Source organism: Nerophis ophidion, linkage group LG08 (genome assembly GCF_033978795.1).
Source record: "Nerophis ophidion isolate RoL-2023_Sa linkage group LG08, RoL_Noph_v1.0, whole genome shotgun sequence".
In the NCBI taxonomy this organism is placed as follows: Eukaryota; Metazoa; Chordata; class Actinopteri; order Syngnathiformes; family Syngnathidae; genus Nerophis; species Nerophis ophidion.
Genome location: NC_084618.1, coordinates 64255940 through 64280270, shown reverse-complemented (window position 1 = coordinate 64280270; position 24331 = coordinate 64255940). Strand labels below are relative to the sequence as shown.

General features: G+C 40.2%; 2 protein-coding genes across 2 annotated transcripts in view; one reads left to right on the top strand and one right to left on the bottom strand.

Moving 5' to 3' along the window:
- The window catches only part of lrrc4bb (leucine rich repeat containing 4Bb), a 136444-nt gene that overhangs the window by 46959 nt on the left and 65154 nt on the right, over positions 1-24331 (bottom strand). The gene's annotated exons all lie outside the window — the stretch shown is intronic.
- On the top strand, positions 6431-22753 carry LOC133558164 (heparan sulfate glucosamine 3-O-sulfotransferase 2-like). The gene is made up of 2 exons (XM_061909337.1): positions 6431-7225; positions 18417-22753. Exons 1-2 carry the CDS (start codon positions 6441-6443, stop codon positions 19033-19035), a joined length of 1404 nt encoding a protein of 467 aa, XP_061765321.1. The 5' UTR covers positions 6431-6440; the 3' UTR covers positions 19036-22753.

The following is a 24331-nucleotide window of genomic DNA, read 5'->3' as shown; positions in this document are numbered from 1 at the left end:
TGAAAAAATGTTGCCATGGTTAGAACTTTTTACATACAATGTTACAACTTTTTGGCGTACATTGCAGGTGTAGAATTATAACTTTTTTGGACTGATTTACGACGAGTACTGCGTACTTGTACCGCGTACTTCTGTGTTGTGTAGAATTCCAACTTTTTAGGCAGTGTTACAACTTTTTTGTGTAGAATTCCAACTTTTTTCGCAGTGTTGCAACTTTTTGGCGTACAGTTAGAACTTGCTTAAAATTCAAAAAAATTTCCCATTGTTACAACATTTTGGAGTGCATTTACAACTTGTGTAGAATTACAACTTTATCGGCACTGTCACAACGTTTTTGAGTACAATTACACATTTTGTAGAATTATAACTTTTTACGTACATTTTACGTACAACTGGTGTAAAATTGTAACTTTTTTTACGTACATTTTACGTACAACTTGTGTAAAATTGTAACTTTTTTTACGTACATTTACAACTTTTGTAGAATTAAAACTTTTTTGAAAATGTCATAATTTTTTGTGTACAGTTACAACTTGTGTAGACATGGAACTTTTTTTGCATACAATTAAAACTTGCTTAGAATTGAAAAAATGTTGCCATTGTTAGAACTTTTTATATACAATGTTACAACTTTTTGGCGTACATTGCAGGTGTAGAACTACAACTTTTTTGACTGATTTACGACTCGTACTGCGTACTTGTACCGCGTACTTCTGTGTTGTGTAGAATTCCAACTTTTTAGGCAGTGTTACAACTTTTTTGTGTAGAATTCCAACTTTGTTTTGCAGTGTTACAACTTTTTGGCGTACAGTTACAACTTGCTTAGAATTCAAAAAAATTTCCCATTGTTACAACATTTTGGAGTTTATTTACAACTTGTGTAGAGTTACAACTTTATCGGCACTGTCACAACGTTTTTGAGTACAATTACACATTTTGTACAATTATAACTTTTTACGTACAACTTGTGTAAAATTGTAACTTTTTTTTACGTACATTTACAACTTTTGTAGAATTAAAACTTTTTTGAAAATGTCATAATTTTTTGTGTACAATTACAACTTGTGTAGACATGCAACTTTTTTGCATACAATTAAAACTTGCTTAGAATTGAAAAAATGTTGCCATTGTTAGAACTTTTTACATACAATGTTACAACTTTTTGGCGTACATTGCAGGTGTAGAATTATAACTTTTTTGACTGATTTACGACTAGTGCTGCGTACTTGTACCGCGTACTTCTGTGTTGTGTAGAATTCCAACTTTTTAGGCAGTGTTACAACTTTTTTGTGTAGAATTCCGACTTTGTTTTGCAGTGTTACAACTTTTTGGCGTACAGTTACAACTTGCTTAGAATTCAAAAAAATGTTCCCATTGTTACAATATTTTGGAGTGCATTTACAACTTGTGTAGAATTACAACTTTATCTGCACTGTCACAACGTTCTTGAGTACAATTACACATTGTGTAGAATTATAACTTTTTACTAAAATTTTACGTACAACTTGTGTGTAATAGTAACTTTTTTTACGTACATTTACAACTTTTGTAGAATTATAACTTTTTTGAAAATGTCACAATTTCTTGTGTACAATTACAACTTGTGTAGACATGCAACTTTTTTTGCATACAATTAAAACTTGCTTAGAATTCAAAAAATGTTGCCATTGTTAGAACTTTTTACATACAATGTTACAACTTTTTGGCGTACATTGCAGGTGAAGTGAAGTGAAGTGTATTATATTTATATAGCGCTTTTCTCTAGTGACTCAAAGCGCTTTACATAGTGAAACCCATTACCTAAGTTACATTTAAACCAGTGTGAGTGGCACTGGGAGCAGGTGGGTAAAGTGTCTTGCCCAAGGACACAACGGCAGTGACTAGGATGGCGGAAGCGGGAATTGAACCTGCAACCCTCAAATTGCTGGAACGGCCGCTCTACCAACCGAGCTGTTTTTTGTGTACACTTACAACTTGTGTAGACATGCAACTTTTTTTTGCATACAATTTGTGAAGAGTTATAACTTTATTGGACTCTTGTCTTTCTCTTTGCCCATAATTGAAACTTGTGTAGGATTGCAAGAAGCCCTTTCTGTGTAAGATTACCATTTAACCTAACCGTAACTCACTGTTACTCAACACTAAAGAGGGTGGTTCCTCATCACTCTGTTTCATTTAAACAAAACACCACGGGGCCTGTGTAGTCTGTCGTAGGTACAAACAAGACATATGCCCTGTAAACTGATTTAGCAAATCAATGTCCCTGATGGAAAAAAAAACAAGCTGAAAACACTGCAAGCTGCACACTCAGCAGAGGTGATTATACCATTTAATCACAGACTACCATCTGTGAGCTGCGCGGACTTACTCGCCTGGAGGTTTGATTTACCCGCCCTCTTGTGAGGAACAATCTCATTCACTAGACGGATTGCTGAGGGGGGGCCCTCCGACCGGCTCCCTATAAATCATTCTTTAATCAGAGGCCTCGGAGATTGGGCGCAGACACCCAGGAGCAACGCTGGTGACACCTCGACTCCTCCCTGCCTGGTAATGCACTCCTGGGAGTTTTTTATCTTGCCGTTTTTCCACCCGTTGCAGGATTGTTAGCCGTCAGGGAAACGACGACGGGATGATTTGATCCCGGAAGCGCTAGTGAAGGATCGGTCTGAAAATTAGTGTCTGTCATTTATTTAACTGTTTCCTGAGTCCAACAGCGACGTTTATTTGATCGTAACGCGCACAAGAAATCATATATCAATCCCCTTTACCAGGGGTGTCAAACATACGGCCCGAGGGCCGGATCAGGCCCGTGAACATGTTTTATCCGGCCTGCGGGATGAGTTTTTTTAAGAATAAAAATTCACCTGATATTTATGAATAAAAGAAACAGCTGTTTTAAATGTGTCCACTTGATGTCGCAATAGCAATTGTATCGTTGTAGATGATGCTACATATGTACAAAAATAAACCACAGCATGTTAGTACATTAGTCGAGGAAAATGATCAAACTACATAAATAACATACTGTAATTTGATTTTGTTATAATTTTTTTTTTTTATCTTGATGGATTGAAACTTAACACCAATGGGTTGACGGATAAACATTATCACATACAGTAATGTATCCAGAAAATATAAATAATGACAAATAGAGATGGAATGCTATTAACCGCAACATTTAAGCTTAAAAAAACCAACAACATTATGATTTGTACAATTTCAGAATGTGCTCGTTCTATTTTTGAATAAAGAAAAACAATCTCAACAATTTGTTTCTCAACAAAAGAGGAAAAATATAATCTGAGAGAAAAATGTAATCCAAAATATTTGTACGTGTCATGACGGGGGGGGGGGGGGGGGGGATGGGTGTCGCATCCCGAAATGCAAACGGACCACTCTGGACATGGCGTGCATCATTGTCAGCCGCTGTCAGTCCACTGCTGGACGAAAGCCTCAGCATGTTTCTGCCATTTGGCGTACTTTTCATGCTGGTTATTAGCCTACACCTTCCACGCTGGCTTGGTGCGGGTTGGAAGGGGTATTTTATATCAGAGATCCTTCTCCTAGACTAATTGCCTTACTGGGCTGTTGAACTTAGTCTGTCCTGTTTGTTGTCCGCGCCCCATTTACCCAGGGACCTGCTCAGCTTTATGGCGCTGACCGCCCGCCAGTCACAAGAGAAGGTGCAAACGGTTCTTTGTGTGCATTTTATAGACGTTAGTTGGGACTCACTAACCCCACACACAACCTCCCATCTCATGGCGTGCATGTTGGAACATTATTTATTGCACAAAATATCAAAGTAGTACAAGAAACGGGAAACAAGTCGCACTTGAAGCTAATGCTACTATTAGCATGGACTATGGACAAGAAATAAACACGTACCGTATTTTTCGGACTATAAATCGCATTTTTTTCATAGTTAGGCCAGGGGTGCAACTTATACTCAGGAGTGACTTACATGTGAAATTATTAACACATTACCGTAAAATATCAAATAATAGTATTTAGCTCATTCACGTAAGAGACTAGACGTATAAGATTTCATGGGATTTAGCGATTAGGAGTGACAGATTTTTTGGTAAACGTATAGCATGTTCTATATGTTATAGTTATTTGAATGACTCTTACCATAATATGTTACGTTAACATACCAGGCACCTTCTCTGTTGGTTATTTATGCGTCATATAACGTACACTTATTCAGCCTGTTGTTCACTATTCTTTTTTTATTTTAAATTGCCTTTCAAATGTATATTCTTGGTGTTGGCTTTTATCAAATACATTTTCCCAAAAAAATTTGACTTATACTTCAGTGCGACGTATAAATGTTTTTTCCTTCTTTGCTATGCATTTTCGGCAGGTGCAACTTATACTCCGGAGCGACTTATACTCCGAAAAATGCGATAACTTTGGCATGAAACAAACAACTTACGTAGCAGGGTTGAATGAAGCAAATAAAACTCACGTGGACACGGCATGAAGTGAACAAGCAGCATAAACTATGGCATTGTATGAAACAATGACGCCTGGCCGACTGACCGGCACTGGCAGGCTCAAATAATGCCTCTGATTAGTGCTCGGGTAGCAGGTGAGCGGCCGAACACTAATCAGAGACAGGTGAACATAATTAGCAACCATGGCAACCAAAACAAACTCGGGGAGGTCCACAAACAGGAACTAAAGGAGTCCAAAACTAACAGAATATAACTAAACAAAACATGATCTAGACCAGCGAACATGACAGAACGCACGAACAGCACTTAAGATCTTCAGTATATCAGTATGCCTAATTACATTATAGAATGGATTACGCATAGAAATCAAACAATGTACCAATATGATCCACTTCAAGAAACTCTTCAAACGTAAAGTGTTTACAAAGTGCAAAGGAGACGACCCATGATTAACATTCTGGATTTATTTCATCCCTCCATTCATTTTCAAGATAATCTTACTCATCTCACCATCCATCCATCCATTTCCTACCGCTTATTCCCTTTGGGGTCGCGGGGGGCGCTGGTGCCTATCTCAGCTACAATCGGGCGGAAAGCGGCGTACACCCTGGACAAGTATCCACCTCATCGAAGGGCCAACACAGATAGACAGACAGCATTCACACTCACATTCACACACTAGGGCCAATTTAGTGTTGCCAATCAACCTATCCCCAGGTGCATGTCTTTGGAAGTGGGAGGAAGCCGGAGTACCCGGAGGGAACTCACGCAGTCACGGGGAGAACATGCAAACTCCACACAGAAAGAGCCCGAGCCTGGGATTGAACCCAGGACTACTCAGGACCTTCGTATTGTGAGGCAGACGCACTAACCCCTCTTCCACCGTGCTGCCCCTCATCTCACCATATGAAATATAAATTACTTCACTAATTATTATGTATTTATTTATTTATTGTTATTGTTATTTCTTATGGAGTATATTGTGAATATATATTGAGAACAGGAAGTGAACAAACGTTTTAGCAACTGTTATGTAAAGGAAAAGGGGTAGGATTAAATCAATCAATCAATCAATCAATCAATGTTTACTTATGCAGCCCTAAATCACTAGTGTCTCAAAGGGCTGCACAAACCACAACACAAACCACTACGACATCCTCGGTAGAGCCCACATAGGGGCAAGGAAAACTCACACCCAGTGGGACGTCGGTGACGATGATGACTATGAGAACCTTGGAGAGGACCACATATGGACCACCCCTAGAGGACCGAAAAGCAATGGATATCGAGCGGGTCTAACATGATACTGTGAAAGTTCAATCCATAGTGGATCCAACACAGACCGCGAAAGTCCAGTCCAAAGCGGATCCAACACAGCAGCGAGAGTCCCGCCCACAGGAGAGCCAGCAAGAAACCATCCCAAGCGGAGGCGGATCAGCAGCGCAGAGATGTCCCCAGCCGATACACAGGTGTGTGGTCCATCCCGGGTCCCGACTCTGGACGAGCGGTCCATCCCGGGTCCCGACTCTGGACGAGCGGTCCATCCCGGGTCCCGACTCTGGACTTGCGGTCCATCCTGGGTCCAGACTTTGGACGAGCGGTCCATCCCGGGTCCCGACTCTGACTAGCGGTCCATCCTGGGTCCAGACTCTGGATGAGCGGTCCATCCCGGGTCCCGACTCTGGACGAGCGGTCCATCCTGGGTCCCGACTCTGGATGACAGAAACTGGAAATTGTGATGTATCATGTTGTATGCATGCATGTTTCAAATAAACTCAAACTCAACTCAAACTGGGTCCCGACTCTGGACGAGCGGTCCATCCCGGGTCCCGACTCTGGACTAGCGGTCCATCCTGGGTCCAAACTCTGGACGAGCGGTCCATCCCGGGTCCCGACTCTGGACGAGCGGTCACTCCCGGGTCCCGACTCTGGACGAGCGGTCCATCCCGGGTCCCGACTCTGGACGAGCTATAATATGCTGTGATGTATCGGATAGAATGGTGTGTGTGTGTGTTTTTTTCCTTGATCACGAGTCGGAGGCAAAGATGCCGTGACGTCACCGACTCGGAACCCTGCTTGAGCAGAGGCGCAGTCGAAGTTGGAGTCAGAGACGCGTATACGCGCGTCCGGCACCCGTTCGTGCGTCATGACCGCGGCCGAGCAGAGCGGCGCTCTCAAAGCCGGAGGAGGAGAGTGTTTCCCGGGGACTGGAAGTTTGGACATGCGTCCGAGGAGATGGGATGTCAGCTTTTTAACGCGTTGGAGACGTCAGGGAAAATTGGTTTAAAAAGATGCACTGTTGGAATCCATGGAGAGATGGCATGTGCGCTCCTCTGCAGTCGCCGGTGTACAAAAACAGCAGTGTGCGTCTTGTCCATTTTCCTCTCCTACGTGGGATATTGCGCCCTTTTCCACGCGGACCCACTCATATTAAGGGATCCAGTGCCCAGCTGCAATCAGGCGGATGGTGGCTCCCGGCGTCTGCGCCTCTCATGCGCCTCATCTTATCCGTCTTCGCCCCCGTCCGGTGCGGCGGAGAGGCCACCTGCTTCTGCGCTCCTCCGCGCCAAGAGCGACACGCCCAGCCCGCCCGTCAGCCACCCAAAGTTTGGGAATAAGAAGTTGCCGAACGCTATCATAGTTGGCGTGAAGAAGGGTGGCACCAGGGCGGTTCTGGAGTTCATCCGGATCCATCCGGACGTAAGGGCTGCCGGTACCGAGACGCACTTTTTTGACCGGAACTATAACAGAGGACTGGAGTGGTACAGGTACACCTCTTCCTGGGACATTTCATTAGGCACACCTGCGCAATCTAATCCGACCATTCCCGAGTACTGTAATTACATTTGAATTGTAGTGCATGCAATAAACATGGCAGCTGATATTTTAAGGCAGGGCTTCACGGTGGCAGAGGGGTTAGTGCGTCTGCGTCACAATACGAAGGTCCTGCAGTCCTGGGTTCAAATCCAGGCTCGGTATCTTTCTGTGTGGAGTTTGCATGTTCTCCCCGTGAATGCGTGGGTTCCCTCCGGGTACTCCGGCTTCCTCCCACTTCCAAAGACATGCACTTGGGGATAGGTTGATTGGCAACACTAAATTGGCCCTAGTGTGTGAATGTGAGTGTGAATGTTGTCTGTCTATCTGTGTTGGCCCTGCGATGAGGTGGCGACTTGTCCAGGGTGTACCCCGCCTTCCGCCCGATTGTAGCTGAGATAGGCGCCAGCGCCCCCCGCGACCCCAAAAGGGAATAAGCGGTAGAAAATGGATGGATGGATGGGTGTCAAACTCTGGCCCACGGGCCAAATTTCATTTGGCCCTTGAGGCAATTTCAAATTAACATTAGAGTTGGCCCGCCGGTACTGCCGTAACACAGCATTCACCGTTAATACTCATACTTGCCAATCCTCCCGATTTTCCCGGGAGACTCCCGAAGTTCAGTGCCACTCCCGAAAATCTCCCGGGATAACCGTTCTCCCGACTTTCTCCCGATTTCCGCCCAGATATCAATATTGGGGGCGAGCCTTAAAGACACCTTTAACCTGCCGTCACATCCGCTTTTCCTCCATACAAACAGCGTGCCGGTCCAGTCACATAATATGTGCGGCTTCCACACACACACCCAAGTGAATGCAAGGCATAATTGGTCAACAGCCATACAGGTCACACTGAGGGTGGCCGTATAAACAACTTTTAACACTGTTACAAATATGTAGTTGAATAAATACATAAAAAAATGCTATAAGAATAAATTTTTATAAATATGTTCACCTCTTAATGCAACCAAAAGGAGCTCTCCTAACCTGTAACCAACGTGTTTTATGTCATTGTTATACCAAATAATACATTGCAAAAGTCGGTTTGAATGGATAATCGTGTTAAATCGAGAATCGATTCTGAATCAAATCGTCACCCCATTAATTGGAATCGGACCGAATCATTAGGTGCCCAATGATTCACATCGCTAGTAGATATGAACCATGGGTTCCGTTTCTAGATGTCCGATAATAACGTACTGCCGATATTGTCGGCCGATAAATGCTTTAAAATGTGATATCTGAAATTATCGGTATCTGTTTCAAAAAGTAAAATGTATGACTTTTTAAAACGCTGTTATGTACTCAGCCGTAGGGAGAAGTACAGCGCATTTCATGTTTTGTTTGAACACAGCTTGCCATGACTTGTTATGATACACGCATGATGTGCTGCGTGGATCATGACCACACACACACCCAAGTGAATGCAAGGCATACTTGGTCAACAGCCAGACAGGTCACACTGAAGGTGGCCGTAAAAACAACTTTAACACTGTTACAAATATGCGCCACACTGTGAAGCCACACCAAACAAAAATGACAAACACATTTCAGGAAAACATCCGCACCGTAACACAACATAAACGCAACAGAAAAAATACCCAGAACTCCTTTCGGCACTAACTCTTCCGGGACGCTTGATATTTTTCATTATTATTATTATTTGAAACTTGATTTTGCATGTCACTATAAAGTTATAAGCCTAGCTTGTTCAATATTCAATGCAAAACTTGTTTGGGTCCCTATTTTTTTTTCTTTTTCTTTTTCTTTTTTTTTTCCCCCTTGGCTTCAGTCTGCACCCCCACTCCAGGGCCTAGGCTAAGACTGATTGTTTTTAATTTTATTTTAATCTTCTATTTTCTTCTCCCCCCCTTGTTTACCTGTATGTCATCTTTTTTGTAAGGGGCGCTGGAAGCCGGCAGACCCGTCAGCGATCCTGTTCTGTCTCCCTGTAATGTTTGTCTGATCTTGAATGGGATTGTGCTGAAAAGTGTAATTTTCCTGAAGGAACTCTCCTGATGGAATAAATAAAGTACTATCTAATCCATCTAATCTCTATCTAATCGTCTATTAATAGGTTAATTTGTTCAACCTTGGCCCGCGGCTTTTTTCAGTTTAAAATTTTGGCCCACTCTGTATTCGACTTTGACACCCCTGTTTTAAGGGTTCATATTGGTAGAAATAGCCCACCATAATCACAATAATGCACTAATTGCTCTGGTGGTGGTGGTGGTGCTGTACCTAATTGTGTGTCCAGGATTTGTAAGGCTCTATCACAGGGGTCACCAACGCGGTGCCTGCGGGCACCAGGTCGCCCGTAAGGACCAGATGAGTCGCCCGCTGGCCTGTTCTAAAAATAGCTCAAATAGCAGCACTTACCAGTGAGCTGCCTCTATTTTCTAAATCGTATTTATTTACTAGCAAGCTGGTCTCGCTTTGCTCGGCATTTTTAATTCTAAGCGAGACAAAACTCAAATAGAATTTGAAAATCCAAGAAAATATTTTAAAGATTTGATCTTCATTTGTTTAAATAAATTCATTTATTTTTTTACTTTGCTTCTTACAACTTTCAGAAAGACAATTTTAGAAAAAAAACACAACCTTAAAAATTATTTTAGGATATTTAAACACATATACCTCTTTACCTTTTAAATTCCATCCTCTTCTTTCCTGACAATTTAAATCAATGTTCAAGTAATTTGTTTTTTTATTATTGTAAAGAATAATAAATCAATTTTAATTTACCGTATTTACTTAAATTGCCGCCGGAGCCCTAATTAATTTAAAACCTCTTCTCACTCCTGCGCTTACCAAAGGCATGCGGTAAAAGTAAGCAAGCGCTAATTATTTTAAAACCTCTTCTCACTCCGGCACTTACCAAAGGCATGCAGTAAAAATTTGAGTGTGATGTAAGCCTGGACCTTAAATCCTACTGAATAGCTCTTATTCTTCTTTCCTTTATGTGATTTCAAATTACCGGTATTAAAATCAGCCTCTTCCATTTAGAAAATGATGACAGTAGAAGTGTCACGAGTTTGACCAGGCGGTAATACTAAGCATGCGCTAATTATTTTGGGAAGCGAGTTTGACCCGGCAGTAATTCAAGGCAGGCGCATACTATATGCCCTGCGGCAATTCAAGGAAATACGGTAGTTCTTCAATTTAGCTTCTGTTTCTTAGACGAAGAATATTTGTGAAATATTTCTTCAAACTTATTATGATTAAAATTCCCAAAAAATATTTGTCTTTGCTAGAAATACAGCCTGCGATGAGGTGGCGACTTATCCAGGGTGTACCCCGCCTTCCGCCCGATTGTAGCTGAGATAGGTACCAGCGCCTCCCGTGACCCCAAATGGACTAAGCGGTAGAAAATGGCTGGATGGACGGATGGATAGAAATATAGCTTGGTCCAATTTGTTATATATTCTAACAAAGTGCAGATTGGATTTTAACCTATTTAAAACATGTCATCAAAATTCTAAAATTAATCTTAATCAGGAAAAATTACTAATGATGTTCCAAAAAAAAATGTTTTTAATTTTTTCAAAAAGCTACAAATTAGCTAGTTTTTCTCTTCTTTTTTTCAGTTGAATTTTGAATTTTAAAGAGCCGAAATATATTTCTAAAAATATTTATCTGTTTCTATATATATTTATTGTGAGAAATCATTAAGATGATCAGTGTTTCCACAAAGATAAATATAATTAATTATTAATAATAACATAGAGTTAAAGGTAAATTGAGCAAATTGTTTATTTCTGGCAATTTATTTAAGTGTGTATCAAACTGGTAGCCCTTCGCATTAATCAGTGCCGAAGAAGTAGCTCTTGGTTTCAAAAAGGTTGGTGACCCCTGCTCTATCACCTACTCAGTGGGCTAGTGGTGAGAGTATTCCCCCTGAGATCGGTAGGGCGTGAGTTCAAATCCCGGCCGAGGCATACCAAAGACTATAAAAATGGGAACCATTACATCCCTGCTTGGCACTCAGCATCAAGTGTTGGAATTGGTGGTTAAATCCCCAAAAATCATTCCCGGCCTCAGCCATCGCTCCTGCTCACTGCTCCCCTCACCTCCCAGTGGGTGATCAAGGGTGATGGGTCAAATGCAGAGAATAATTTCGCCAAACCTAGTGTGTGTGACAATCATTGGTACTTTAACTTTATCGATGGTGTATTTGAATTGCAATTTCCCCTCATGGATTTAAAAAGTGTAGTTAACCTAAATAAAATACATACTCAACAATATTTTTGGTAATACGGGGAACACATATTCACCATTAGTTGCTTATTAACATGCAATGGATTATACTTGTTTAGCGTTTTTCTACCTTCAATGTACTCAAAGCGCCTTGACACTATTTCCACATTCATCCATTCACACACACACATTCGCACAGTCATGGCGGAAGCACCATGCAAGGCGCTAACCACGACCCATCAGGAGCAAGGGTGAAGTGTCTTGGTCAGGGACACAACGGACGTGACTAGGCTGGTAGAAGCTGGGGATCGAATTAGGAACCCTCAGGTTGCTGGCACGGCCACTTTCCAAACCGTGCCAAGCCGGCCCCAATAATCACTCATTATTAAGTACTTCTTAATGCCATATCCTGCATGGTTTTAGCCTAGTGGTTAGAGTGTCCGCCCTGAGATCGGTGGTTCTCAACATTTTTTCAGTGATGAATGAATGAATGAATGAATGAATGAATGAATGGACTTTATTGTCATTATATTTGCATATAACAAGATTAAAGACTCCAACTTAAGGCGCGGTAGTGGGAACAAATTTGAGGTAAAATAAATAACACAAGAGGTAATAAAGGAAAAACTAACAATTGAAATAAACAATCTACTATTCAACAAAAATAATAAGCAATCCTGTACAATATACAAAACACTATAGAAATACAAAATACTGTACAAAATACAGACCAAGACAAGAGTACGAAGTAATAAATAACAATCAGTGTCGGACGTTTTGCACTCGAAGGGTAGTATTGCACAGTAGGGTATTAGGGCAGGATATTGTATAGGGGTGAATTATTATTATTATTATAAGTTAGTTCAACATGGTGACAGCTCTGGGAAACAAGCTGTCTCTGAGCCTGTTTGTTCTGGCTCTGATACACCTGTAGCGCTGATATACCCCCCTGTGAACATTTTTTTAAATTCAAGTACCCCCTAATCAGAGCAAAGCATTTTTGGTTGAAAAAAATAGATAAAGAAATAAATTACAGCACAATGTCATCAGTTTCTGATTTATTAAATTGTATAACAGTGCAAAATATTGCTCATTTGTAGTGTTTTTTCTTGAACTATTTGGAAAAAAAGATATAAAAATAACTAAAAACTTGTTGAAAAATAAACAACTGATTCAATTATAAATAAAGATTTCTACACATAGAAGTAATCATCAACTTAAAGTGCCCTCTTTGGGGATTGTAATAGAGATCCATCTGGATTCATCAACTTAATTCTAAACATTTCTTCACAAAAAAAGAAATATTTAACATCAATATTTATGAAACATGTCCACAAAAAATCTAGCTGTCAACACTGAATATTGCATTGTTGCATTTCTTTCCACAGTTTGTGAACTTACATTCATATTTTGTTGAAGTATTATTCAATAAATATATTTATAAAGGATTTTTGAATTGTTGCTATTTTTAGAATATTTTTTTTAAATCTCACGTACCCCTTGGCATACCTTCAAGTACCCCCAGGGGTACGCGTACCCCCATTTGAGAACCACTGCAGTAGAGGTCAGTGAGAACACTGTTTGCATTTATTTTGTAAATTCACAGTAAGTTAAAGTTAAAGTTAAAGTACCACTGATAGTCACACACACACTAGATGTGGTGAAATTAACCTCTGCATTTGACCCGTGCCCTTGTTCCACCCTCTAGGAAGTGAGGGGAGCAGTGAGCAGCAGCGGTGGCTGTGCTCGGGAGTCATTTTGGTGATTGAACCCCCAATTCCAACCCTTGATGCTGAGTGCCAAGCAGGGGGTAACGAGTCCAATTTTTATAGTCTTTGGTATGACTCGACCGGGATTTGAACTAACGACTCTAACCACAAGGCCACTGTTAAATTGCTGTCTTATAGTTGCATTACTTTTTACAATAGTTTACAGTGAGATAAGAGTTAATTGCTGTGACATATCAGGGAATCGTAATTTTTAAACTCATTTGTGGTAATGTTGCGTTAAATTTCCCTTATGGTATTTTACTGTAAGAAAATACTGTTAAATGCCGTGAAATTCTGGTAAAATTGTACAGTGAATATTTGGGGGAAATTGACAATATGCTCTTATCAGTGCTGGAGCAGAAAGGGACTAGGAATACATTTGTGGTAAAGTTTCATCTGAAGCTCTAAGTCATTCATTAATTGACATTTTTCATGTACTTCTTTATGGAAAGTGCAACCCACCACCCCCTCACACACACACACACACACACACACACACACACACACACACACACACACACACACACACACACACACACACACACACACACACACACACACACACACACACACACGCACACATGCGTATTACAGGGTCCTTAGCTCAGCGTATGATCTGCGTATATGGAGGGGCAGCTTTGACAATCAGTATATGCACCAAGAATCGACTGTCCCTGTCAAAGAACTTGTACTTTACTGCCCACCACAAACTGCTCCAATAGGTTGGTTATTGATCCCAAACTGCGACAAGAATCCCCTTTCCCAATGTGCAGCCTCATTAAAAAGCTATTTGTAGAAAGCCTGTCGCAGACGCTCATTTATTTACTATATATTCACTTGCCAGACATCAGTTGGTTCTATCGCACCCTAATCAAAACCGAAACAAGTGTTGTTATTCCACTGGATGTAGGCATCATATAAAAAGAAGAAACGGACCGCATTTCTTATTAAAGATTTCATGTCATGCAGCCGTGTTGATATGAAATAATTACAACAGAAACCATTCCTGCTAATTGGCACTCAAGGCAGTGTGACTGTCAGACGCCAGAGAAAAGGTCAAATGTCAATACTCAAGACTTTGGAGGATTGTTTGGGTGCCATAAACATTTACTCGCTTCTGATGAGTAAAGGTCAAAGTATTGCGCTGGAGAGTTATGTATTGACCAGTGGAGTGTCTGACTGAGTGTTTGTGTGCGTGGTGGAATTCAAACAAGTAAAAAGGACAAAGTCCTAGAGGGCTTAGAACATTTAGTAATGATGGGACTGGAGAAAACGTATTTTTCATTTCAGAAAAAAAATATATAACAAGCAAGGGAAACGTGTGACGCTGCATTCCTTGTGGTTAGTAATGTTTTAAACTGAAAGAAGTGTAATTGGAACACTTTGCCCTTCTGATGTGTTATACTGTACCTAAATAAGGTAAACCAAAATACCTGAAACAGCTCAGAGGCAAAACCCAACTACTACCAACATAATATTGTTTTATTGTTAAATGTATGTATGTAATGTAAGCTATATTTATCTACTGTCAAAAAAGCATTAGCTCTATTTTTTCATGTTTGTTTTTTATAATTAAAATAATTATTTATTTATCAACTTTATTTTGACACAGCTTCTGCAGTGGCTTTAAATTATTTCATACTTATGATATATGTGTGTGTGTATATATATATATATATATATATATATATATATATATATATATATATATATATATATATATATATATATATTAAAGTTAGAGTACCAATGATTGTCACACACATGCTAGGTGTGGTGAAATTTGTCGTCTGCATTTGACCCATCCCCTTGATCACCCCCTGGGAAGTGAGGGGAGCAGTGGGCAGCAGCGGTGCCACGCCCGGGAATCATTTATGGTGATTTAACCCCCAATTCCAACCCCTTGATGCTGAGTGCGAAGCACGGAGGCAATGGGTCCCATTTTTTTATAGTCTTTGGTATGATTCGGCCGGGGTTTGAACTCACAACCTACCGATCTCAGGGCGGACACTCCAACCAGTAGGCCACTGAGTAGGAGTATGATAATTTAAAGCCAATTATACAGTGGGTTCTTGCACATTAATGATTTAGCGTTGGCAGGTTTTTAGTAAAAAAATAAATAAATAAATACATATAAGATAACACTTTAGTATGGGTAACATGTTCACCATTAATTAGTTGCTTATTAAAGTAACAAATACTTCATTTAGAGTTATTTCGACCCTAGGGGAACATATAAGGGTTAGGGTTAGGGTTACTAATAAGCAATAATTCTGAGGTTACTGAGGGAAGATTATTAGTTAATGGCTTACTGGTTGTATAATAAGGTCATGCACAATAAAGCAATAATAAATACTTAATAATGACTAATTAAGAGCCAATATGTTACTAATTAGCATGTTAATAAGCAACTAACTAATGGTGAATACATGTTCCCCATACTCAAAAGTTAGCTCATATAAATATATATACATACATATATACACATATATACACACACACATATATAGTACAGTATACACGTATACACACACATATATAGTCACTCACATACACATATACATGTAAAGTATACACACACACACATATATATATATATATATATGTATATATATATATATATGAATATATATATATACACATATACACGCATCTACATATACATTTATATACACACACAATTACATCTGTATACACACACACATTTATATATACACACACACATATATAAAAAGGTATATATAAGTACAGTATGTATACATCTATACGTATATACATATAGTATATAAACGTAAGTGTGCTAGTAATTAATTTATTAACATTTTTATTGTGTTTACAGTCTGAAAATCCATTAACAATTATTCCTTGTGATAATAATAAAAATAATAAGATAATATAGTACATGATGGATTTTATTGACATGATTTAGCTCTTTTGAGTGATTATCTGTACATGTCAAGCCGACAGTGTCCTACTTTGTCAACTTGCAAGTAAGTCAACATAGTCACCTGCTGCTGGATGGTGTGCCTGCATGGTGATTTATTGCTGCATAGCAAAGAGAGTGTGCGACACAATTCCCTTGTGACAACACTTTGGTTCTGTGTCTTCATTTGCATCGAGAAAGTGGTTTTGCGGCCAAACCGGAGCATCTCACAGGATCTGGGTTTTGGCTCTTTTTGAATCTTAAGTAGAAATTACATTTGTCAACATCATTTAAGTATTACAATGTAGCACTTTTTGTTGCAACTTGCCTATGCATGAAAAGTGCTACAGTATATACAAACCCCGTTTCCATATGAGTTGGGAAATTGTGTAAATATAAACGGAATACAATGATTTGCAAATCCTTTTCAACCCATATTCAGTTGAATGCACTACAAAGATGAGATATTTAATGTTCAAACTCATAAACTTTGTTTTTTTTGCAAATAATAATTAACTTAGAATTTCTTGGCTGCAACACGTACCAAAGTAGTTGGGAAAGGGCATGTTCACCACTGTGTTACATCACCTTTTCTTTTAAAAACACTCAATAAACGTTTTGGGAACTGAGAAAACTAATTGTTGAAGCTTTGAAAGTGGCATTCTTTCTCATTCTTGTTTTATGTAGAGCTTCAGTCGTTTAACAGTCCGAGGTCTCTGCTGTCGTATTTTGCGCTTCATAATGCGCCACACATTTTCGATGGGAGACATGTCTGGACTGCAGGCAGGCCAGGAAAGTACCCGCACTCTTTTACTACGAAACCACGCTGTTGTAACACGTGGCTTGGCATTGTCTGGCTGAAATAAGCAGGGGCATCCATGATAATGTTGCTTGGATGACAACATATGTTGCTCCAAAATCTGTATGGACCATTCAGCATTAATGGTGCCTTCACAGATGTGTAAATTACCCATGCCTTGGGCACTAATGCACCCCCATACCCTCACAGATGCTGGCTTTTGAACAATCCGGATGGTTATTTTCCTCTTTGTTCCGGAGGACACCACGTCCACAGTTTCCAAATATAATTTGAAATGTGGACTCGTCAGACCACAGAATACTTTTACAATTTGCATCAATCCATCTTAGATGATTTCGGGCCCAGCAAAGCCAGCAGTGTTCTTTGGTGTTGTTGATAAATGGGTTTTGCTTTGCATAGCAGAGTTTTAACTTGCACTTACAAGTGTAGCAACCAACTGTAGTTACTGACAGTGGTTTTATGAAGTGTTCCTGAGCCCATGTGATGATATCCTTTACACACTGATGTCGGTTTTTGACGCAGTACCGCCTGAGGGATCAAAGGTCCGTAATATCATCGCTTACGTGCAGTGATGTTACCAGATTCTCTGAACTTTTTGATGTTTTTACGGACCGCAGACGGTAAAATCCCTAAATTCTGTGCAATAGCTCGTTGAGAAATGTTGTTCTAAAACTGTTCGACAATTTTCTTACAAATTGGTGACCCTCGCCCCACCCTTGTTTGTGAATTACTTAGCATTTCATGGACTCTGTTTTTATACCCAATCATGGCACTCACCTTTTCCCAATTAGCCTGCACACCTGTGGGATGTTCCAAATAAGTGTTTGATGAGTATTTCTCAACTTTATCAGTATTTATTGCCACATTTCCCAACTTCTTTGTCACATGTTGCTGGCATCAAATTCTAAAGTTAATGATTATTTGCACAAAAAAAATTGTTTAGCCGTTTGAACATCAAATATGTTGTATTTGTAGCATATTCAACTGAATATGGGTTGAAAAGCATTTGCAAATCATTGTATTCCGTTTATATTTACATCCAACACAATTTCCCAACTCATAAGGAAACGGGGTTTGTAACTAAATTATGATTGATAGGATTATTGCAAACAGTACGTTAGATACACCAACATAGAATATGTCAGATTCTAAAACTGATACTGATCAATATTGCTGTTCATAGTCCACTTATGTGCGGTCGTGTACATGCCATGATTAGTTTTTGATTTTGTGATATCATCAAAATATAACGATATCATTGTGTCACGAGAACAAACATCACAAATTCACATTCTATCCAGAGGACATTGTGTCCTTTGAGATTCCTAGCTGTTGCAAAACTCTAAAGTTGCAGTTCTCTTGAATTTTGAAAAGAGCATGAAATAAATAAAGTGGATGTAAGCAAAAAGTTTTTCCTGTTTTTCATGTTTCCTTCAGAGGTTTGATGCCAAGGACTCTTGACGGCCAAATCACAATGGAGAAGACTCCAAGCTACTTTGTCACAAAAGAGACGCCACACCGAATAGCTGCAATGTCCCGAAACGCCAAACTCATCGTGGTCGTGCGAGACCCCGTCACCCGAGCCATATCCGACTACACACAGACTTTATCCAAATCTCCTGATCTGCCCAGCTTCCAGGAGCTTGCCTTCCGCAACCAGAGCACAGGCTCGGTGGACACATCCTGGAATGCCATTCGCATCGGCCTCTACGCCCTCCACCTAGAGAACTGGCTGCGCTACTTCCCTCTGGCTCAGATCCACTTTGTCAGCGGTGAACGGCTCATTACGGATCCATCCGGCGAGCTGGCGCGGGTGCAGGACTTCCTGGGGCTCAAGCGCATCGTCACGGACAAGCACTTCTACTTCAACCGCACCAAAGGCTTCCCGTGCCTCAAGAAGCCCGAAAGCAGCGGCTCGCCTCGCTGCCTGGGAAAGTCCAAAGGCAGGACTCACGTGCAGATTGACCGGGACGCCATTGAGCAGCTGCGAGATTTCTACAGACCATTTAACGTCAAGTTCTATGAAATGGTGGGCCACGATTTCAAGTGGGAGTAAAGACTGAGGATTCATTTTCAAATGGGAGCTAATCTGCAAATTTAGTACGAGCCACTGGAGAGACACTAATGAGCCAAGACTTGAGATGAGCAGGCATCACCTCATTGTCACGATTTTGTGTTACTTTACATTCATACGGACTTGATTTATGAACAAAAGAAAGTACTTGAAAATGACTTCCTATTAGGAATTGGAGAACATTTCAAAAGCAAGACCTTGGAAAATATCACGGAAGTCTTCAGGGAGCGCTTCAATGGACATAATGTAACATGGAACTACTTTATCACATTTTCCGCAAAATTGCATTATCGATTGATTGGGTCGATTTACTGGCATTAATTAGAGTGCAGTGCTCAGCTGCAACCAGCAGAGGCGCTGTGGACTTAGTTCCGACAAAAAAAAAAAAACAACATGACATCAGCTACCGGAAGTTGGGCTACAGTAACACTTTCAGGCGTCATTTACTTTGCTCAAGACCCCACTGTCATGGAAACAGGAGTTCAGAATGTTCACAGAGATATACTCCCACCAAAAAATAATGTAATGTTTATTTTTTGTTTGTTTTTCTGTGAGCCCCCATAATTTAAAAAGGAAATGCCCTTTAATATGACACATACTATTTGAAGAACTTCCATTGAGTTGGATTTTGCAAAACCAACGTATTATAAGTATTTGAAAATAATTGCAATAATTTTTTACATGAACCAATCTGAAATTATGAAAAACATCAATAATTTTACAGAGCGGAATGTAATAAGTTCGCTGCCAGTTGTGGCTTGGGAGGAGAAATTCAAGTATGCTAATCTGTATCAGAAGACTGCAGTTTTAACAAATTCCTCCCCAAAAATTCTGGTAAACTGCAGGTCGGATGTGAATGTGGAAGTAGTGTCAAAGCGCTTTTAGTACCTTGAAGGTAGAAACGCGCTATACAAGTACAACCCATTTACGATATAGTGATATAAAACAAAAACTTACATTATAAGCGAAAATTCCACTTAGTGGTACAGTTTAGTTCAAAACCGGTGAACCCAAAAGTGGAATTGTGATCGCGTACGTTAAAAGGGGGATATATCAGATTTGGGAAACAAAAAAACAACCGCTTTCGGTGCAGAACGAGTAAGGATAAATACAGATTTCGGTACTTTTATAGGTACCGACCGAAATTCTACTGAGTACCAATACACATAAAACCAAATGGTGGCAAATTTGGATACGTTTGTTGCATGCAACTTCACGTACGGTTGCATACTAAGCACCGTTTAAAGCACTTAGCAGGAAAACAAGCAGCAAAGCACTCAGAGTGGACTCTGGCCTCTGGGGCATGTTGCAATTTTCCATACCAACAAAGCAAGAAGAAGGTGTTCAAAACTACAGTAAGGCGACACTTTTTGAAATGCGATACTAGTTCAAACACATTGTAGAGCTCCACAAAAGAAAATACTTGCACAATCATCTTTAATGGCAAAGACTACTTTTTAAATAAGGCTATACTCTATACACAATTGTCTTGGAATGTCAACTGTTTACATAGTTTAATGCATTACAGTACAGTAGGGTACTGTACTAACGAATGAGCCAAAGTAGTGTAAGAAAACAAGATAACAACCGGACAGCACAGCTTGGTGGTAAATGTTAAATCGGACCTGTGAGTAATTCTGCCTTTTCTGACTCATTAATGTTCTTACAATGTTGGATACTCATGTTAAACAATGCCAAACGGTCAAATAATAAAGTTAATGTATTTTGGTGTGAGTTTGCACAGTTATGGATGCCTTTGTTCAATGGGTTTTTCAGCCTGGCTAGGTCATGACGTCCTATTGAGGTGGACGAACTTATTTGGACATTAGGTCAAGCTCCTCCCTTTCTGCTTAAGGCAATAAGAAAACACAGAAAATGTAAGATAAAGTATTGCTTTCATATAATCTGCATAATAACAATGTTGTGCACAATGCAATGACATGAATGCTGCTAAAAGAAGCAGGTGTGCATTGATTGCAGAGTGTGCAGGCATACTCAATGTTGTGACCAAGTGAATCTATATAATGCTTATGAAGTTTATTTTCCATCGTGTATAGAAAAAAAAAGCATTGACGATTTTAAGATATACATTTAAAGAGGGTAGTTACTCTAAAAATAAATTATGATACTTTTGGAGAGGTTGGGGCGGGGATTCATTTGCAATCTTGCAGACCGACTAAAAAAAAATGGTTATAAAAGTGACTGTGAAGGAAAATTTACACCAAAGACAGCGAATACATTTCATCTCAACAGCAAGAAAGTGTTGTACATGTTGAATAAAATCACCGTAGGTACCTTTTAAATTAAAATATATATATATATCTATTTGTCTGAACTATTAAAAATTTGAATACACACAAAATTAAAGAAAATCGGTATTGTTGAGTACCGGTATCGATTCACAGGTACAGTATAGATTTAAATGCAAAAAGGTACCCAACCCATTTGTGTAAATTGCATTTTATTGTAATGCAAAAAAAATTGACGGATCAATGCAAAGCACTGTAGGGGTGCAACGATTCATTGAAATTTTCAATAAATATGGACAATAAAATTTGACGCTGACAAATTCACTAGTCGACAGTAGTCGGTGTTGTCATCACCCGTGTTTTTCTGCACGGAAGCGAATCAGCTCAGCCGTTTGCAATAACATTGCAGGTGAAAACATGTAAACTGTGGGAAAATTTTACGCAAATTTTGTTGAGGACATGAATACTTAGCTCATTTTGCAAAGCAGACCTCGTTAGTTATGGAAGAAGATCTCTGATACAAGAGCATCATAAAACGAAGGCATGATGTCGGACATCTGGAGGATGTGATCTCAACTCGGTAAGATAGTTAGCTTGGCACCTTTCTAGCTAACTAGTATGTGTGTCACCTTGAGTTTGTGACGAACCCCCAGATGCAGAGCTGACGGCAGGCATGGAGCAGGAAAAAATCATTTAATGTTAAAAAATTAAGGCAAAAAACAAACCAGGAACTCGGAGACAGGAAACAGGATGCCAGGAACAGGAACTAGAAGACGAGGGACCAAAAAGACAGCACACAGCAAACAGCTACAGTTTCAGGTACAAACGGTTGGAGCTACAAGTCGTAATGATAATAATCCAGCCCAGAGTGGAGGAACAAGCAGGTCTAAAGAGCACCTGGCTGATCGACACCAGGTGTGGCCCGGTGCCAATCAGCCACAGCTGAGGGGAAAAATCACTCAGGGATAAGGGCAGGAAATAAAGACAAAATAAGAGCGCTTACAGGAAATAAGACAAACACAGAGGAAAACTAAAACATGACCAAACTCTCAGGTACAAACCTGACAAAGTAGGAGACAAAGTTGTGTGAAAAATAGATTTAACAGTTATTTTAGCCAAAGTGTTCCAGCAAAACGTTGTCTGTATTAATTCCAGTACTTCAGGTGTGAAGCTGCGTCAGCACAACAACAAACCTCAAAGACACACAAACACACACACACTACATGAACTTAGACACAAGGGCACCGATATCACAAAACAATAAATATAGAATCTATTAAATAGTTAAAATGTTCTGAATGAATCAAGTTTATTAGATTACTAAAAATGCCAGGAGTTAATTAATAATCATTAATATACTGGGCAGCATGGTGGAGAGGGGTTAGTGCATGTGCCTCACAATACGAAGGTCCTGAGTTGTCCTGGGTTCAATCCCGGGCTCTGGATCTTTCTGTGTGCATGTTCTCCCCGTGACTGCGTGGGTTCCCTCCGGGTACTCCGGCTTCCTCCCACCTCCAAAAACATGCACCTGGGGATAGGTTGATTGGCAACACTAAATTGGCCCTAGTGTGTGAATGTGAGTGTGAATGTTGTCTGTCTATCTGTGTTGGCCCTGCAATGAGGTGGCGACTTGTCCAGCGTGTACGCCGCTTTCCGCCCGAATGCAGCTGAGATAGGCTCCAGCGAACCCCCGCGTCCTCAATCGGGACAATCGGCAGAAAATGGATGGATGGATACCAAGGTGCAGCTTTTTAAACACTTAATTACAAAATACTTGTTTCTTTTGAGGACGTTAGACAGCTTTGGTGTTTGTTTGTTTGCTTGTTTTTGTTGCTGCTACTTTTACTCTCCTTTGTCACCATAAAAAATGCTACTGGGCTTGTCTTTGTTTAGAAAAAAAAAATTGTGGTGATCATAAAAAAGACAAAAGTTATTTTTATTTTTGTAACAGCCAAATGAGCAAAAGAGTTAAAGTATAACTAATATTTTTGAATTAATTAGTCGTAATTGTTAGTTAGCACATGCCAAAAATATACTAAAGCTGAATTTAAAAGCAAAGGGGAAAACGTCTGCCTCACAATACGAAGGTCCTGCAGTCCTGGGTTCAAATCCAGGCTCGGGATCTTTCTGTGTGGAGTTTGCATGTTCTCCCCGTGAATGCGTGGGTTCCCTCCGGGTACTCCGGCTTCCTCCCACTTCCAAAGACATGCACCTGGGGATAGGTTGATTGGCAACACTAAATTGGCCCTAGTGTGTGAATGTGAGTGTGAATGTTGTCTGTCTATCTGTGTTGGCCCTGCGATGAGGTGGCGACTTGTCCAGGGTGTACCCCGCCTTCTGCCCGATTGTAGCTGAGATAGGCGCCAGCGCCCCCCGCGACCCCGAAAGGGAATAAGCGGTAGAAAATGGATGGATGGATGGGGAAAATTGAGCCTCTGAATATTTTTATGCTTCATAAACCATTTAATTGACTAATCGTTAAGATAATCGATGACTATTCGACATTCAAAATAGTCGTTAGTTGCAGCCCTAAGCACTGTGTGTAGCTTCACCCTCCACAATTGTACCATTACAGCACCGCACAAGTAGAAAGTGGAACACTTGGGTTACAGGGTACCAGCCATTTGAGTCAGCATTGTGTGAAAACTAAGCCAAATCCCTTGTGCAGTTGACTTGTTGTGGCATACAAATTGTACCATTTGCAATGGAAAATCCATACAAATACATACTAAACTAAACTTAAAGGCCTACTGAAAAGAGATGTTCTTATTTAAACGGGGATAGCAGGTCCATTCTATGTGTCATACTTGATCATTTCGTGATATGGCCATATTTTTGTTGAAAGGATTTAGTAGAGAACATACACGATAAAGTTCGCAACTTTTGGTCGCTAATAAAAAAGCCTTGCCTGTACCGGAAGTAGCAGACGATGTGCGCGTGACGTCACTGGTTCTAGGGCTCCTCACATCTTCACATTGTTTATAATCAGAGCCACCAGCTGCAAGAGCGACGATTTCCCCATTAATTTG